The following is a 20,173-nucleotide window of genomic DNA, read 5'->3' on the forward strand; positions in this document are numbered from 1 at the left end:
AGAAAAGGACTAGCCAACCAGAGGGGCAATGCACAGAGAAGAGGCCTGGCCTCCCAGGGACAGGGGGCCAGGGATACTCAAAAGGAGTGTTCTCAGAAGAAGTTACTAGATTGGGCTGAATTAACCACTCTGCGCATGCTTGGAGACTCGTTCTGTGGTGATTGTGCTTACTGGATGTACTCTGGAGAATAAAGAGCTTTTGCCAAAGAACAGTCTGTTGCTTTGAAAGTTCAAAGGGGGAAAACTAGCTCCTGATACCCAGAAAGGTAGATTTGGGCATTTAGGCCTAAAAATCAGCATGTCTGATGTTGGGCCTATGAAGGCATGTGAAACACATGGAAATAATTTTTACAGGGAGTGTAGGAGCAGGATGGATATAATCACACGTCCAAACTGGGCTGATCTAGAAGTTGCAATAATATTTGGTATGTGATTTCACAGAGTTTGGGAAACCATGTGCTGGTGTATTAAACTAAATAACTAAATAGGAATCCCTCTGGAAATGGGAAAAAGAAGAACTCACATGCATACATGTGTACAAGGAATCTTCCACAAGAATAGGGTCCTAGACACTGCCCTTGCTTCTATGAATAGCATCTCAATACCTCTAATGAGATCATTTGTTACAGTGTTGCCTGCATTGTGCAGTGTTGCTTGCACTAAGCAACTTTAGTTATATATCTTATCCGTTTCATTCTTTTCATTTCATGCTTCACAGTTTAATTTCATTTCCACCTCTGAAGTACAGCAGAGTTGTTAGCTCCACTGTACTACTTCAGATGCCACTGAAAATTCAATTATATCTCAGAGGAAGAAAAACAATCGGAAAGACTGGCTTCAATCAGAACCTGAATTGCCATGCCCAATTTCTTGACAAAACAGTGAGTCAGTGACAATGTCAGTTACTTCTGGCCTTTCCCAGCTGCCATCCTACATGTTGCTTAAAATTCTCAACACTATGGCTGCAATTTCAGCTGCCCTATAAATATGGCAAGTTACAGCTGCTGGTAAAATAAATGGTTCCTTTCATTCTACAGTAAGTGGTAAGAGGCAGAAGACATGCTTTCACTCATGTAACTATGATGTAATTCCAGCTGAGCAAGAGTTTGCAGAATGGTGCTGCCTGCCTGTGGCTTTCTATCTTTACAGAAGAATTGTAAGGAATAAAAGTTCCCCACCTCTTCCTTTTCCTGGCAGGTAGGTATGCCCGCACATAAAACACCTTTGGATGCCATATCGAACAATGTGTGATGGGGTCAGGATTCTGCTGCAGAAAGGAGTTGTCCCAAAGTATTTGCTCACCTGTTTTAGGATACACGCTGCTATCAAAGCATATTATTATTTTTAAATCCCATAAAAATATTGTACTTCATTTGAAGAAGAATGTGGAGATAGGAAATGAACTATTTGTAAAGCATACATGAACACCAATTGGCTTATCATACCAAAAAGAACACTATGTCAGCCTAACATCATAACAACATTAACTATTTTTTAAATACAATATTCTGCCTCACAAAACAAAACAAACCATGGTGGTGGCTACTGATCAGAGGCTGATGAGGCTGACAGAAATGTCCAAGGCCAATCCATCTGCTTTTTGCTCTACAGAAAATTTATTTATTATTTTTTTATTTTCTGACAGCCACATCCAACATCATAGTAACTGCACAATACTGAGCATAAATGTGCACACACATTTCAGGTGTGTTCTCTGCCCTCAGACCAGTGCAATAAACAGGTGTTGAAACAATTTCCCCATTTAGATCAGCATACCATCAATTAACAGAGCACACAAAAATGGAGTGCTACACAACAGAATGTGATTGTGGATTTGCTCCTTTTGTTTAAAGGATATTTTATTTTTTGTATTATATTTTAGCTTTTTTCGTAGTTACTTTCATATTTTCATATGACTAAACTTGCATCCAATTTCAGAGAGCTTTAAAAAATGGCCACAAGTCCATGAAATCAGCTGGATTTGGATTATGCCAGTCTGCTGAAGAATGTATGAGTTGAATGCATAGAAATTTTAAGTCATCCCTAGTATATAGGCAGCCATACGCACACGAGCGCACCAGATATAAAATCTAATCCCACCAGCAAGCTACAGGCAGGCCATAGGCTGAAGATTCAATAGTGATATCCAAGGTCATTGGGATAAAACACAAAATATGAATATGAACAATTTCAGAATGAAACTGAGGCAAGAAAAGCAAGGAAGAGTCCTTGTCAATTTCCTGTTGATGGAATATTCCACTAATGAAGCAGTGAATGACAATGTGATGTTTTATAACACACTATTAAAACATTTTCATTGCATGTGTAGTCTGCTTAAAGGGTAAAGGGAAAAAACAAGCTTTCTGCATAGTCAAGAGGTAGGGTTCAATGGAACAACCTACTTGATTGTATAGGGGAGGAATTAATGAGGTTGTTTAGCAGCAGATCAGAATTCTATTCCATCTCTTTCTGACAGTGAAGCCAGCTACCAGTTTACCTAAGTGCCACTTGGTTTAACTCATCTGGTTGCTTTTTCTTTCCTTACAATATAAGTAACATATTCATAGAGACTGAACTTACAAAGTCTAAGCTTGGAGCACTTAAGAAATCCTGGGTTACTGTTGTATACTTTTAAAGAAGCATTTCCCCAGAAACAGGACACGTGTGCATGTACGTCCTTGTTGAATGAACTCGGCTGCTGCTATTGTTCCACCATCAAGGTGAATAGCTGTTTCCTTCCTCAAAGTAAATGAGGAAGCTTTGCAAAAGCTCACTGGACCACTTACCCCAGAGTCTGGATTAGGTTGAATTCATTATAATGATAACATGGTGCTGTTTGCCCTTGATATTATATTAGCTGCTTTCTAATCATTAGCCTGAATGCATTGCCTGATGCACTTTAGCTAACAACTACTAATTCATTTGGCTTTCAGTGAATCTGAGCTTGCCAAAAGATGACCAGGATCAGTTTTCTCTGATGACCTTCGAATTGTGTAAATTTTATTTCAGAAACAAATAGAGAACAAAACTGGTGAAAAGAAGACCACGCTCATGGAGATTCAGCTGCAACTATGAATGATTAATAGTTTGGCTGGAGAACCATGGATGGATGTACTTCTTGTTTTAAATCTGCCCAAATGGATGATTTGCAGGATGCTGTTTCAAGGTCACCAGATCAAAATACTGTAATTTGTTATGGACATGTCATTGACACATACTTGGAAACGGCAAAGATAAAAGAAACTGCATCCTTTATGTTATTTTAATTTCCATCACAGTTGAGTTTGTTTCAAATACATAGGAGGTAAAAGATAAATATAAAATATTTAGGAGAATTTCTCTAAGACTTGAAAAACAACAATTCCAAGATTAATTCTTACATCTTTCCTTAAGAAAAAAAACTGTGTACTCATGATTATGTATTTTAATACACTGAGGGCAGAGTAATCCTACAGTCCTCTAGACGACTTCTAGAAGGCCCTGGGAGTTTTCAGATTCAAATCCAAAGTCCTCTAGAAGCCCTAAGTTTATTTGTGTAAACTTAGAGCTGTAATTTTAGAATTACAGTGTGCAATCCTACAAAACTGACTGAAACCCTTCAGACTTGGCACCTGAAGCAGGAGGAGTGCAGAGGTGACCCTTGCTTTTGTGTTCCCCCCATTCTACACAGGATGCCTGTAAGCGTCTGAGTTCAGTGGGTTATGGACATTCCCAATGGATTGTGTCTTTAATCTTTCTTTGTAAAACCCTTAAATATTTTTAAATATTGTAAGGGGCATATAAATTTATGGAATTAATATATACAATAGATGTGCTAAATTGGATCACTGTGTAGGGCAATGTCTCCCAGAACGGTGCTCTCCAGATGTATGAGACTTTCATATCCATCAGCACCAGTCAGCATGGCCAATAGCCAGGAATGCTAAGAGCAGAAGTCTAACACATATAGAGAGCATCTGAAACATTTCCAGTGCAAATTTCCCTATGCAAGTGATCCTAACTTATTCTAAGATGCATGGGAATTGTTTTCTGGAAAGCCCACATCACTATATGGTTGTAGTTATGATTATTCCTATTGAGTTCAATGGGAATGATGTGTAACTGATTGAACCCTTGAGATGAGGAAGCACAAATGATTGTCCACCAGGAACTATTTGCAAGACTTCATCATATAAAATTCCAACTGTCTTAAGAAAATAAGATTTTGTACATGAAAATACTATATTTCTACTATATTTCAAATCAAGTCTTCTTGAACATGAGACATTTGGCAGTTAATAGGTTATGCTTCTGAAAATACTGTTAAGTTAGAAAGAAGGCACATTGTCAAATGCAAAACAAATGTACTTCTCACAAAGAAAGAGATATTCTGAAAAGATCAAGATGAAAATTTCCGTAAACTCAAAATACTAAGTTGTTAGTATGTTAGGTGCAGGGTACAAGGACTAAAATTACCTGAAGTGCATGTGAGACTAAGGGTTCAAATCTATTCAGATCTACATGGAAGTAAATTCCATTAAATAGAATAGGGCTTACTTCTGAGAAGACATGCCTAAGAGTGTGCTGTCACTTTGATGAATAAATCATAAGTTGCACTGATCTTCAGAACCATCTTCTCATACCATAAATGAAACAGCAGTAAAATAAAGCAGTAAAATACAGGAAAACCTCATTATTCTAGTTTCACCTAACAAATTTTTAAAGGGACAATTCCCTGTATTAGAATCTGTGCAAAGTAAAGCAAATGGTACTCCACCACGAATATTACATAAAACTCTTTATAGCGAAAGAACAACAACCTCTCTACCTTTGTTTACACCGTAAAATATCATAATCCCTGCTCTACAAGTGCATTCTGTAAAGCAGTCTTCCCTAACCTGATGTGCTCCAGATGTCTTGGTCTTCTGTACATGCACCTGGGAATGGCTTTTCTTGAAGATCAGTAAACATGGATACAGTTGCAAGTTTTGGATTTGGAAGCTTTGGAGTGCCCTGGGCAAGGAATCTGCAGTGTCTCTCTTCCCTCGTTGAGTCGGCCTTCTCACAGTCATTGCCACCAGCTGCTATTGATCCTTTCTCTTTCTCATCACTGCTAACCTTGCTTGCTTGACAAGTGGAGAATCAGCAAGCTGGCTGGGAATACTGGGAAGCCCTTTTTCCTGTTCTAACATGCATCCTAACTATAGCAGCGTTGTATATGGACATATCCAGCTGTTCTCCATCATGGTGTTGTTACCCTGGGGCATATTTGTGTTGCACTGTGCTGTTCAAGGCCTTCGGGTTATGTTGGATTTCAATCACCAATTAGACTTTTCTTGTTTAACTTTCAAGTTGTTTTTTCTAATTAAAACAAAACAAAACAAAACAACAAAACAAAACACCTCTTACCATCCAAGCTGTGACAAAATCTCCCATCCATGTCCCCACAGCTGCCACCTTCATAAAACTTTCATTCCTGATGCCCATGAAGTCTGTTACAATGTATGCCCTGAAATGCAAAGAGTGCATAACCATAAGTTACAGATGGTCAAGTTACTGCAGAATTCCAGACAGTTCAGTCTAGCTGGCACAAGGATGAAAGGAAAACCTCCCAGCTGCCATTGACAGCTCTACTTTTGTTTTGCAGTCCATTTAATCGTTTCCTCATTGCATTTCTATTCTGCCTATCTTTCACTATAGAACTTAAACCAGCCTTTAGGGTTCTAACCAGCTATATACTGCAACTATATCAGCTTCATTTTAGCAAGGTGGCTGCATCATGTTCCCTAAGATATGCTAACATCTGACTATATGCATCCTTATTTCCAAGAGAGTACTACTCAATTCTGTGGAGATTATGTTCAAGTAAACGCACTTTGGTATTGCAGCTTATGCCTACAATCTTGTATGCAATTACCTAGGGGTAAGTAAATCCAATTGAACTTAGTTCTGAGTAAAATTAAAAAGGATGAAACCTTAGGTTCATCTTCAGTGAATGGACTTGTAAACCAAAAGTGAGGGGATACTTATTAATCGGTAGGAAGACAGCATTATTTTGAACTACAGTCCACACAATGCTAACAGACCAAGCCAAATGAATGGCAAAAATTCTTCTTGTACCAGATCTATCTCAGCAGCTGCTGTAAGAAGGAACTACAGTGGTTTCCCAATGGTTTTTCTCTACAGATGGTACCGGAATGGCATGAAATCTCATCACTCTCAGAACATGAAATTTCCTCAATCTGTGGAAACAAATTCTAATTGAAGTATTGAGTCTGAGCATTCTAGCAGAGCTGGCATACCTAAACTTATAATGAAAGGCCAAAGTCGATTTAATAGGGACTATTAGAGATTAAAAATCCCAGCACTGTTTCCTTTCTTTCTCTAGTAGATTATTATCCTACCATTTTTCTTACAAAGAACTCAAAGCGCTTACATAATTCTCCTCCTGCTGCTCTCAGTCTTATCTGTACAAAACAATGAGGTAGGTTAGGCTGAGATGCTTGACTGGCCCAAAGTCACCCAGTTAGTTCCATGGCTAAGCAAGGACTTGAACCCAGTTCCACTCCAGTGCTCTTAATCACTATACCTCACAGGCTTTCTTTGAGTAAGGAAACTTGCAGGATGGGGATGCAATTTAGATTTGGAGTGTGGTACTGGAGAAGGGAGGAGGAATCCTGCTTCCTGTGCCAATTCAAAGAATAAAAGGGCTTTCACCCAAAGTGCCCTTAGAAGGAGGGGAAGGAAAGGCATTTAAAGGAAGCAGAGACATGTACAGAAAATGATATCACAAGAAGATCCATCTTCCATATTACATCCAAGATTTGCACAAGGAAAGAAAAGCTGTTAACTCTTTTCTCTTGACCCTCAGTGTAGAGAGAATGGCTGAGGCTGCTGTCTGAACAGCTGTTGCAAAAATGAAGGCTTTTAGTCCTGCCTTTGAAAGAGAGACAGCTGACCTGTAACCATCTGAATTGTACAGGCCCATTGGAAAGAACAGTGCAAAACACCACCTTTCACTGGATTCTAACAAGAAGCATTTGCTGCCTGTTGTATTTGTTTGTGTGCTTGGGTGACTAAATGGAAAATGAATTACTCACCAGCTCTGAGCTACAGTAATGAAAATATGTAAGCTAACAACCAACCGCTGCAACTTTAATCCAGGCTTACAAGTAGGAAAACACTTTTTCTGTAGGCTGTTAGGCTGAAAAATATGGAATATGCAGGACATGGTTCCCAGATCTTTCTTAAGAAAATACACTAAGAATGCCAGCTCTTTACTTCAAAATATATCCCAGATATATCCTATGTCAGCTTTCTCCAAGCCAGCAGCCTTCAGATTTCTCTAGGACTCTATAAACTCAGTCCTAAGATAGCTAAAGATGAAGGGACAAGTCTTCTGACATGTCTGACACGGCCTGCCTGAAGAAGGCTGCCCCATGTCTTTAGCCTTCTGGTTCAATGTTTGTTTTGTAGCAGGCTCACACCTCCAACTGACCCACTTGGATGTCTCTGATGTTCTTCGTGTACCTTTTAGGGCTGATGGATATGGCAGGGAGTATTTTCCCCTTGTGTAATAAAATAGGAAAGTGGGTATGTTAGGTTAGGTCCAAGGATTTTAGGCCTTATATGTTCCCCTTCTACACAAGAAAGAAAAAGTAGCTTTTCTATGAGGGAACACTGAAGCATGAAATGACTTTGTCTGATAATTAAAGCAGAATTATACTACACATAACTGCTCCATATTTTATTTTGCCCTTAGGATCTGTGTATAAAATTGGAATCACAGCCTAAACCCAGAACAAGCAGTTTGTTGATTTGTAGCATACCTGCTGTCTCAGGAAAATGCAGTTTAACATCCCATAATATGTAATGGGCCAAGATGTGGGGCTCAAACATTTTGAAAGGACTTATTTGGGTAGGCAGGGCATTTCTTCTCAGGATAAAAAAATTCCATCTAGGTTCTTTGAACAGCCCTTAAATTTTAGTTTTAAGGCTTAGAACACTCTTTCCCTTTTTACTTCTTCTCACTTATAATCCAGCCCCATCATCTATCATAATCACAGGGACACAGTTTCCTAAACTTGTTTCTCAAGTGTTTTCTTCAGTGCTTTGTTTCACATGCTAGCAACAGTCTGGATTTTTTTCTTCCCCTGCACTCCAGGATTCTTTCCTTCCCTTGTGATCTAGATTTGAAATAAGGTACCTTTGCTAATAGATGCTCTGTTTCTGCTGAAACAACACCCAGTGGCCAAAAACAATTGCAGTGGCGCCATTTGGGCAGGGAACTGGGAGAAGAAAGATGCTTTAGGTTTATACATGCCTTGCCTTGTATACTTGCCTTTATACATTCCAGCAATCAGGCAATACCTTTAGATATTTGAATTGCTTTCTGAAACTGGCAGTGTTATATTTGTGATGTCATTGTGCACACATTTCAGGAACATATGACCAAGGTACAATGTTATGCACCCAAATCCATGCAGAATTATCTATTTTAGCTAGTTGTTTGATATTTTTTTAAGAAAAAGGGTGGAAGGGAAGGGAAGGGAAGGGAAGGGAAGGGAAGTTGGTTGTGCATATATCAAGGATGATAAGAAAGACATCACAAGCACCTAAGGAAGCACCTATCTCAATTCCTGTAGACTCTAAAGGGTGAACTGCACATTCTATTAACCATATAGCATCTAACTGAGACTTGTGGAATGTTTAACTCTAGTATAACTGCATGTGTCTCCAGTTAGGATTGGGACCAGTGTGCTCTGAGAGGGCAGGATTAAGCCTTCCCACTTCATATATCTTCCCTGAAATTTTCTTCCCCCAAGGAGCAGAATTGAAAAGTTTCCACTCCAGTCAGTGGATTTTTTTTTCTTTTTCAATCCCTCTCCCCAGGAAGAAGTGGAATTTCAGAGAAGGAAATGGTGCGGGGGGGGGGGGGGGGAGTTAATTCTTCCCTCCCAGTGCAGGCTGGGCCCAACCTGAATCAGGACTGTACAAAGTTACATTAGAGGAAATTAAAACAGGGTCTGGCATACCTACACAACTGGCTGAGGACCTTGTTGTATTCTTAAGTACATTATTCTATCAAATTTGTGACACAATTAGAGTAATAAATTACATTTTTAATTATTAAGCCACTTCCTTCCAGGTTTATCCAACTTAAACTATGCCTAAATGACAGAATGTTCTATACTCAGTGCTTTGGTGGTTTAGACATCATTGTTTCTCTTTCAGCAGAATAAATCCTGTCTCTTTAAAATGCAACCTAATGAAGCTTAACTTCCCTTCTCCTTTTCTCAAAAGCAAACAAAGAATAATTTCCTTTATGAACTAATGGAAGGCATCACAAGAGCAATTATTTCATTTATTTTGATAGTCAACAAAAATTTGCATGCAGAAAAAATACACAGACTATAAATTCTAGACATGTTTAAAGATGCAAATAATTGACATTACAGAACATTTCAACTCTTGTGCTGTGCAAATTGACCTACATATTTGCCCATAGACATCTGATATTGTCAAATTGCCAGCAGGCAGATTCAAGCAGCTAAAATACATATGAGGTCCTGGTGTGAATACGAGGCTGCTTCGAAGACAGTCATGCATCCCCAACAGCTAGACCTAAGCCATTGGGAACAACGCTGTGATTTACTCTGGAAAGCAAGGGAGGCAGACTGCCACAAAAATTACATTTCCCTGGAGAATGGAGGACAACTGGGATACAGTAAACATGACTACTGTCCCTCAAATAAGCATTCCCAGGCCTTATGATGTTCAGGAGAGGCCCTTCTTTTAAGACTGCCAACTTCAGCAGCATGTTTAGAGTAATGTGCCTGCTATCTCCCAAGCTGGGAAGCCCCCGCTGAGGAAGGCTAGCTTAGCTTGCTCTCTGCTGTCCTTTCACCAGCAGGAAAAAAAATACCCTTTTCATACAAACAGGTGCTAGGTAAATAAACAAGTCAGCTTGGCTGTATGCCTTTTTTACTCTGTTGTGGTGGTGTTTTGATGCATTTGTTGTATTATTGTTTATTTAAGACTGTAAGCCATCTTGTGCACCATTTCTCTTAGTCAAAAGATATTTTTACTGGGGCAGAGGTACCAAAGCCCCACGTGTTGCCTCGGTTATGCTGTTCATGCTTGTTTAAAATTCAAGGTTCCCCTCCTTCAAATAGACAGGGCTAAGGACTTAGCCTCTTTTCATCGAGAGTAGGGTGTTATCAGAGCCATCGTCATGAGCAAAGATGATGATGGCTCTGATCATCATCTTTGCTCATGATGATCAGAGCCATCATCATGATGTCTGCTGAGGCCCTTACCCCAGCTGGACTCAATGACAAGAATCCCCTGGAATTGCTTCTCCTCATTACCACCTCAACATGCTCATTCACTGCCTCTTTCTCTGACTCAGGCAACAGTCATGGTGGTGAGCAGGAGAAGCACTCGAAGCACTTCCTACACATTCCCAGGATCTTTGATTGTCAACCAAGTAACTGATAGCAGTGACCAGAAAGAGGAAAAGGAGGAATGGCAGCTGTTGGTAATGAGAAGGTAGATCACTAGGGAGAACCCCTCAGTGAGACTGGCTTGACAAGGCCCTTCCCAGTCCAAATGGCTTAGGTATGAAGTGGCTGTCACTTGCACCTCCACACGGCAAAATTTAGACTCAGACTCACCAATATTATGCTAATATAGAATATAAGAATGTAGGAGCAGTCATGCTGTGTCAGACCAAGGTCCATCTAGGCCAGCATAAGTTTTGTTTTTGATGTTGGTTTTTGTTTAGTTTATTTTCTTAAAAATATAAGAGAGATCATGCTAAGTGTCACATGCCATCCTTCTCAGGGGAAAGTCCTGCTTAATTAAACTTGCTTCTAAGTAAATGTGTAATGAAATACACAGCCTTCAACTTTAATATAGTAGAGTCAAATTACATTATAGAGTGATGGTCACCAAAGAAATATCACCATTGTCCTCATTTGTTTAGCCTATTTGAGGAGCACATCATCATGAAAATGCAAATGAAAACAAGGGCATTTGTACCTCTTCTGCTACCACTACTTGTGTCATGTTTTCATGCTGATAAATTGTTCCTAATGGACGCTGTGCCAATTGTTGGCTGTGAATCCAGAAAAAAATGATTTCTGCTGATTTTTATTCTGCCAGTCTAATATTACATTCATTCTCACATGAACACTTATCAAAATCCAGGTCATCCCAAGCACTTCTGTCTAGATGATGGGGATAGTTAAGCACACCAGCCTCTGTAGCTTTCAGCACATAAGAGAATAATAAAATCAATCCCAAATAAACACAAATTCCCAGCACTGTAATCTGGTATTTATTCCCAGCCAAGTGGACTAGAGTAGTTTGACTCTTTCAGGTTCAGGAATCTAATCAGTTGTCCTGGCTATCTACCAAATCAACATGTGCAAAAGTCAATATGAATATTCCCCTAGAAACCTTACAGTTTGGGCAGGGGGAATGGGTTTCCAATAATGCTTTCCCTTTCTGACCTTGTCTGTAGTAGATCTTTGCCAAAGGTGGGCATGGCTATAATGCATAACAAATGCTGTGCTCTCCATGCTGAAAACATGTGATATCTTCTTGGGCACAGGGCAGCCATTGCCATTACCAGGCTGGGTTCATGTGGAGCTGTTGTGTGAACTGACTTTCCATGCTATTCATCCAGATATGGACACCCCAATTCTTGTGATAGTGCTGGCTTGAAAAGGGACTGCCACTATCATGAGGATTGTACACAGACCCCCTACACGCAGGCACAGCTTACCCCAGTTCACCCAGTGCCCAACTTAGAGCAATCGTCAACTTGTCTCCAGCTGTCCACACCGACAAGGCTCCAGCTCCGACTAAATAGAGATATGAACCAAAGTTCCTTCCATCTCATGCCCTACTCTGACTTGTAACTGAGATAATCCAGTCCAGTGGTGAGCAGAAAGCAGATCTCCAGATGTTTTGGACTTCGACTGTCGAAAGCCCCTGCCAGCCTTTCCAGCATGGCTAGCAATGATGAATGCTGTGGGAACTGACATCCAGAACATCTGGAGATCTACCCTCTGCCCAGCACTGCTTAACCTAATCCTTGTTTAGCTTGCAATAAACCTTCAGAAAAAAAATGTGATTAAACAGCTGCGGCAATAAATGAAAAGCAATGTTATAGGAAAGGCAAAATGAAGAGATTTTATGCTATAACTGTATAGGGATCAAATGATAAAAGAAAATTGCCATCTGAAGGATCACAGGGTTAAACTAATAAATTGTAGACATGTACAATTTAGAGTACTTCATCAATTCAGCCTACTTTGAGCCAATTTATAATCTGACTCCTGTATCTCTTAATTTAAAAAAAGAAAATAAAAGAAAGGAAAAAAGGTTGATTGAAGGTGGCTTGTGAAGAATTGATCCTTAAATGTGGCTTCCAGTATATGTAACAGTTCACATCATGCTTATTCCTTTTGCTGTGCCTACATGGTGCATCAAACTTATGACACATCCAGTGGGATTTCATTATATTATATGGATGTTCTTAACCACAGAACAGATGAGGTGATTTACAAGAAGAAATTTCAGTGGCACAGAACTCATAATTCCATAGATTAGCTTGCTGCCAGGTATATATGAGCAATTTTTTAAAAGCCTTCAGGACAGGGTGGTATGAAAAAATAATTAATGAATTAGTACAAAACATACAAGCTGCCCTGTTTGTGAAATCAGTGAGTTACAGTCCAAGTATATTTTTCCTTTGGTTTATATAGGCTTAGAATTGAGTTTACCATCCATATTAAATCCCCAAGGTGTTAATTAGGCAGATACAATTCTCCATCTAAGTACACAAAACAAAGCAGAAACAGTCTTGTGAACCAGTTCAGAAAGGGGGATTTCAGAGAGTACCTAAGGATATTGTAAATCCCAGTCTCTAGAGGTGGTGGAAACAAACTGCTGTTTAGTTTTGGCTTAGATCTTTAACTTGGTACGCAAAAAAAGTTTACTTTTTCTGTGAGTTTTCTTGAAGGATAGGTCTGTCCATTAAACAGGAAGTTTTTAAACTGTGTATTTGGGGAAATGAAATGTCTTTCTCAAGGTGCCACATCTTGTCTAACTAACAGGAAGTAGGATAAGAGACAAATGATATATAATTTTGTATAGCTGCTCCAATCTATGCATCATACAATTTCTTATTCAAATGGTCAGACACCCAAAACTTCCAGATAATTAGGGAGATTGGTTAACTACCCAATCATAGAATATAAGAGTAACCCTTAATGGAGCACAGAAATATGGAAATACAGCAGCTTATGGTTAACAGCAATTTGGCTAATATTCCAAGGTGGGCTCTGATGCTCATGTCTCTATCCAAGAGATCCTTATGCTGCTTGTATTTCTTAGGCTGCAGTCCTATATACAGTTACCTAGGAGCAAGTCCCATTCAATTCATGGGGCTTACTACAGAAAACATACATAGGAATGTGCACCACATAGTTAGACATTCAAAGTGTACAGGCCAGTGTAAGCTTCCACAGAAAAAAGGTCTACATTTCCCAGCGTGCCCCAGATAGCTGGTTGGCTAGGGCATGCTGGGGAAAGCAGGCCTTTTTCCTATTTAAACTTGCATAAGATTCAACCATGAATAGATTAATACTCTGAATCCATGTAGAATCCACATGCATACATTGAAATTAAGTGCTATAGAGTCCAATGGAGCTTTTGTATTTATTATACAATTGCTATTGTAATCTATTCCAATAGTTTACCTGAAAGATTGTCTTTCCCTAGATAGATCTGCCAGATAACTAAGAAATTCAGAGGAGGCCCTGTTGAGCATATCACAACAAGCAGTTTACCATCCAGCAGCAGAGGCTATCTCCATGGTGTTGCCCTTCTGAAATGGTCCCCTCACTCTTGTTTTGGTGCCTATATTTCTGGGCATTTCACAATCACTAAATGCTGGATCTTTACTGCTTTGGGTCTTATGTGTTTCTGATGGTGACAATTTGGATGTCTTGCTATGTTTATTGTTCTGTTTGTTGGTAAGTTTGTTGGGCAAGATATTGCACAATAAGTAGCCATTGAGTATTTTAAACAAGTTACTCTACTCTTGTACCCCATCCCAAATTGTAGGAGTTAAATAGGACTGTATGACAGGCTTCTTTCCTAACCATTCCATTGTAATGGGGTAGCTAATTCAATACTCCCTGGTTTCTGAAATGATTCTGGGGGCAGATTGTTACAGAAGCCACGAAACACCAGTTTGTAGAATTATCTCTCAGGCATACTGATATGGGTTTTCTAGAAAATTCTGAATAAGAAACGCTACCAGAAAATTTTCTGGAGTCTTTCCTAAGCAAATCTAGGCTAATTTGCATGAAAGTAATTTGCATTGGAAAATATTCTTATGCTCTAGAAAGGGATCTAAGTGTTCATTTTACTTGTATTTAGCAAACAAAGCTTTTAAAAGTGCCCTTGTCCCAATATATCACAAGTACTCGAGCTGAAATATTTATGGAAAAGAATTAAAAACATTTAAAGTGATCACACTTTAATGTGGTTATTATCCTTACATTGTTTAAATTAAATGCCAAAATGGTACAGGAAACACAACTATCTTTCCAAACTCGGTGAAGGACACCCAGTGGAGGGAGGGACTGTGCATCCATATTTCTTCTACACTGCAAAAAGTCTTTGAAGAGGAATGTCAACTGTCTAGGTCTTCTGGCTCTGCATGCAAATAAAAAAGACTAAAACCCCACCAAGATGCATTGTATACTGGGAGAGCCTTTCTCTTCCTCTCCCTGCTCACAAAACCCCAGCCTTCTGACCTCAGAGCCATAACTAGTGTAGAAATAACTGTGCTGGCTGTGAAGATGGAAGAAGGGCACTTTGAGGTTGGAGTCCCAGCTCCAAGCTTGAAGCGCATGTCTGGGGTTGAATGTGACACTGACCTCCTCCACAGCCATCCAGATAGAATCTAGAAACATTAGGAGAACCAATTGCTCAGGATACTCGTGGGGACCTTGTCCTCACTAGGAAAGTTCTAGTCCCCACTCAGCCATGTATTTTACTGGGTGATTTGGGGCCAGTTAGCCTAACCTATCTCACAACAGTGTTGAGAGGCTAAAATGGAGAGGAAGAAAACCTTGTAAGTGGCCTTCGGTTCCTTGCAAGAGGAAAAAGGGTGAGGTATAAATGTGTTGCATGTGATATACTGCACACAAATTCATTTCAGCAAGCCAAAGATAGGCAAGCAATCATCTCTTCCAGTGGAGTTCAGTTCTCTTCCGCTAATGTTGCTGAGGTACTTTCAGCTTCGCTGTCACCACTAATTGGTTTCATTTACCCTGAGACATGCATGTATTTCCATTACATATATTCCTTTTCTTGCATTCTTGTTGGGGATAATCACCTAAAAATATTTGCTACAAATTCATTCATTACAAATGCCAAGATTGCCCAATATTGTATTTGCAATAGGCATATATTTATTGTTAGGCATGAATATATATATATATTTTTTCCAAGAGGGAAAAAAAGCATGGTGGTGGAGGGAAATTCTTTAGAAAATGTTCTGCCCATTTCAACCGTGACTGTTCTGGAAGTGCGCTTCTCCAGCAGGAAGTGGAAACATATAGTGATAAAGAACAGGGGATCTGGCTATTGGTTTGCCTGTGGCATTTGCTAGCTGGAGCAGGGAAGTCTCTGATCTGCAGTTATACTGAGACACAACAGAGAAGTCCTGTCTGGTGTTTCCTCTCCATTTGATCTCCTTGGTTGCTATCTTGAAGGATAGAAGCTCTCAGGTATGGGACTATCCCAGCAAATTAGTGGGTTACTGCTTTCCGGGAAAGCATGATACTAAGTATACACTACCAGCCATGGCATCTACAGAGACAGGAATATTCAAGGGGAGATCTGATACAAGCCACTTTCATAAACAGGCTGCAGTGACAGAAATAGCACCCCAAAATGGAGCAGCTACAATGTGGAGGTTTGCCTTGCTTAACATAGACTCTTCACCTGTGCGGGCGGCACCATTCCCGTTCAGCTCACAACCTCCCTGCCTGCAGAACAGATGGGAAAAGTTGTTGGCATATGCTCAGCTTGGGCCTGATGTGACTTTCAGAAAGCAAATGCTCTGAAGGTACAGAATGTGGATCTACCATAAAGCCTTGATGTGCAGCCCTGCACCAGTCTCCCACTGACACCAAGAACTATGTATATCAAACAAGTCACAGGGAGCTGGGTTTTTTTTTTTTAAAAGCCCCAGTATATTTAATAAAATTAAAGAAAGGCACACTTAATTATATTAATTAGGGTTAAACTATGCAATTAGTTTAATTAGACACAGGGGTTAGCCACTTTACTGAGTAACAGCCAATTAGATATACACTGTCAAGTCAAACAAGTTTTTCCCTCTCAGAGTTCATATAAAATCCTTAAAGCAGAATTGTGGAATAAAGAGAACAAATGAACTGTAAAGAAACACAGTAGTGTAGGCACTTAACATCTTTGTACCCTAATAAAACAAAAACCTATATACAAAATGCTCTCTCCCATTGTCAGAGTAGATTCTTTCCTTGTGAATCCCCAACAAAGAGAAAATGCATGATCAAAAAAAGAAGACAAAAGAGGATGCTTATTTGCATATACTAGTTTAGATGTTGAGGTGCACCATTAAAAGGGATTATAATATAAACAGAAATACAGCTCACCATAGTTGGGGAAACTGTCCAAATAACCTGTGTGACTTGTTCAGTCAGCTGTCAAGATAGACAATTTCAACTGCCTTCTGATGATTCCTTTTCACAGCCTAGGACCAGGTAGTATTTTGAACAGAGGACTCCCTCAAAATAAAGGACAGTCCTTTGACAGCTCTTCAAATAAAGGACTTAAATGGGACACATGCTGCCCTATCTTGTTCTCCAACTGCTGATCCTTATGTAGCCAAAATAGCGCCATCCATATACAAGAGAGAAACATCACAAGGCAGGAGTTGCAGAAGTATAAAGCAGCGCCTTGCTCAACAGCTCTGTAAGCACTGAGTATGCTCAGTGGTCATGTGCACAGACTGAGACTGAAGAGCAGGTTGTTGTTGTTAGTTGCGAAGTCGCATCCGACCCATTGTGACCCCATGGACAACATTCCTCCAGGCCTTCCTGTCCTCCACCATCCCCCGGAGTCCACTCAAGCTCACACAGTCTGCTTCAGTGACTCCATCTAGCCACCTCATCCTCTGCCGTCCCCTTCTTCTTTTGCCATCAGAAGAGCAGGTAGATAAGGGAAAACAGATATACCCTGAAAGTGGGCTGGCTGACATCCTGAATAGAAGTTCACCACATTGCCACTTTCTGTTCAAGGCGCTACTTGTTCAGTTATATTTTAAATATGGTCACTTGGCAAAAAAACACCTTTTGTATAAGAGATATTATCTGGGCCACTCATGAGCACTTATTTTATAATATAGGGCCACTTTAGAAATACCCAACAGGTTTTTAACTATTTTTAGGTCTCCCACATATTTTTGTTCACAGTATTACTCAAAAAGTTACAGGTACTTTTTGGTCAAATATCTGATCTGTGAGCAGTTTAGCATAAAAATTCAGCTATCACTGGAGGTATGCTGAAAGGTAACGTGACAGCAAAACCTGTTGACAATGTGAGTTCACAGGGTTGTGCTTTACTACCCTATCTAGGTTGTAGCTAGGTTTCTCTGTTTTACTGCTCCAGACTGTGAGTGAACAGCAGAGAGGGGGTAGGCTACGCCTGTTTTCACTGAAAACTGTATTTTCAACACACTGAGCACTATGCATGGATGAGCACTGAACCGTACAATATCCTTCTCAATGTGTAATGCCATGGAGAACCATCACAGTTTGTGTGGCCAATACTGAGATGGTCCAATGGAGTAAGTCTGTGAAAGGCAGCTCCCCATTTTCCAAGAAGAGTGTTACCACCTCTTCTGTGGCTGCTGTGAACTAGGCATGGCAGAAAGAAGTGGGATAGAACTTTAGAAGCTGATTAGAGATGAATTCTTTTCTTCCATTAATGTAATGGCAGCAACAGATTGCATAGCAGATGGGACAGAACCAGAATTAAACAATGTACCAATTAACAGATTGTTAAGAGTTCTCCCCTTTCCTTAACTATATTTGATTAATGATATTCTATGGTATTGGGAGGCCAATGCCACTTGGGCAAGAAGAGTGAAATGATCACCAAGAACAAAGCTTCAACCACAAAACAGCATTTGGATTAAAAGGGAACAGTGCTTCTTTCCTTTTTCCTTTTAGTGCCTATGGCTGTGTCAATAATCACAAACAGTAACTACCTAATCCTTGTCCAAATGGTGTAAAATGCCAACAAAGGAAGAATTAAAGATTGTTATGGTGGCTTTCTGTCCATTCCTCAATCGTGCACCAGCTTCTCAGTCTTACCTTCAAAACCCCCATGGCTTTGTTTCCCATCCCTGCCTTATCTGCCTGTCCTTTATCTTAACACATCCCTGCCCTATGACCTTTACTTATAGATGTCACTGTCTCCCTCAAATTACTCTGCCTTTCTTCATTATGGCAAACAGCTGCCCAAGCTCACACCTCCTACTTATTTTAAGCATGAAAAGTTAGGCATCTTTAGTCCTACATGTTCACTTGCAGGACATTTTCCTCCCTAGACATGCCTAGGATTGTACGGTAAATCTCTCAACCCACCTATTCCATGAAAGCTTTGGCACAACTGCCTAGTCCCCACACCTTACTGGAAGGAAACAAAAGTAGGTGCAACTACAATTATCACACAGTCTTCCCTGTTATTTTGTCCCCATTTTCATCCATGTCCTCTGCTTTCTCTCTTTCTCCTTATGTTATTCTCTAGAGTGAAAAGCCCTTGAGCACAGACCTGTCATCTAATGCTTTGTAACATGATGTATGTGGATTGTCCTATAAAAGTAATAACATGATGGAATATCTTACATATCCAAATGTTTGTATTCCATGAGAAAATAATGCATTTTTTTAAAAGCACTTGCATTTACAATGCAAAGTAAATCTGTATTTCTATTTAGCAGTGCCTGGAGAGATTACAACTGTTTCACAACACCATTAAGAGTACTCCCTCCTGTGAAAGCAGAGGTGGGTAGCATGTGGCCCACAACCTTCTACTTCCCCCCTTCACCCCACACACTGATTTTGTATTGGTATTCCCTGCCACGTCTGTGCTTTTGCAAGAAAGAACTTGCAGGGGATCATATGCCTTGACTGGATGCATACTGAGGTTTGTAAGCAAGCTGTGTGTACTTTATTTATTTATTTATTTATTATATGCCACCTGTTAGCCAAAGGCTCTATGGATGACTAACAGAAATCCATTACCTTCTGAAATTACTAGGCAGGATGCTGCCATAGCAATGGAGAAAGCATGTGGTCCCTGTAGTTTCCAGAATGGCAATGTGACCCCTGGTCCCCTTAAGCTCCCACCCTCCTCCTCTCCTGTCTTGAAATCTAGTTTAAAGAAAGTGTGTTGCAAAATTATTTTGAGACTTTCTAGGCTTGTTCAGATATATTCTGCTAAATTAGAGAAAGCAGAATGATTTGCTGATTTGTACGGGCAGACTGCAGTTATCAGCTTTTATTTTTGCAAAAGGTAATGCTCAGCATCGGCAGGAGATGAGCCTGTTTCAGGAATCTTATTTTATTAGGTAAAGTTCACATACTTTATTCTTACAAGGTAGCTGTTTCTCAGTGCTTTCCATAATACAGTTTTGGCATGATCTTTATTCACTCTTTCTTTGTACTGGGTTTAAGCAGTGATTTACCTATTCCTAAACTATTTGTTTTAAAAGAAAACCAACACATAAGATTAACTCTACTATTTTGCTTGTAGAGAAATTATGCAGAGAATGATTTTGGATTAAATCTGCCTGGAATTTTGAATGGGGTTTGTTCCTAATTAGAAGTTATCCACTCCGATGTGATTCACAGCTAATATGACACCCAACTGAAAAAGGAATCCTATTCCCACATGAACCTACCCAGGTGTTGAGACAACCTATGAATGGTGCTGCTACCTTTTGAGAAGGTTTCCTTTTAAGGCAAGCAAATCTCCAGAGATGTTCCTTATAAGCAGTGACACTTCAGCTGTGGAATTACTTTTCCTTTTCTTCCACTGGCACCAAATCTGATAA

The 20,173-nt window shown here is 39.8% G+C and overlaps 1 protein-coding gene across 4 annotated transcripts in view; it reads right to left on the minus strand.

Moving 5' to 3' along the window:
- The window catches only part of TMEM117 (transmembrane protein 117), a 214,907-nt gene that overhangs the window by 113,287 nt on the left and 81,447 nt on the right, over nt 1-20,173 (minus strand). For all 4 annotated transcript variants that reach the window (XR_006413964.1, XR_006413963.1, XM_044422904.1 and 1 more), the window contains one exon: nt 5,389-5,488. Coding sequence is in view for 2 of the 4 variants with exons in the window: in XM_044422904.1 (XP_044278839.1) it covers nt 5,389-5,488 (100 nt within the window). In the remaining 2 variants the exon portion in view is untranslated. The remainder of the gene's footprint in view (nt 1-5,388; nt 5,489-20,173) is intronic.

Source organism: Varanus komodoensis, unplaced genomic scaffold (assembly GCF_004798865.1).
Source record: "Varanus komodoensis strain SLA01 unplaced genomic scaffold, ASM479886v1 scaffold13_1, whole genome shotgun sequence".
In the NCBI taxonomy this organism is placed as follows: domain Eukaryota; kingdom Metazoa; phylum Chordata; class Lepidosauria; order Squamata; family Varanidae; genus Varanus; species Varanus komodoensis.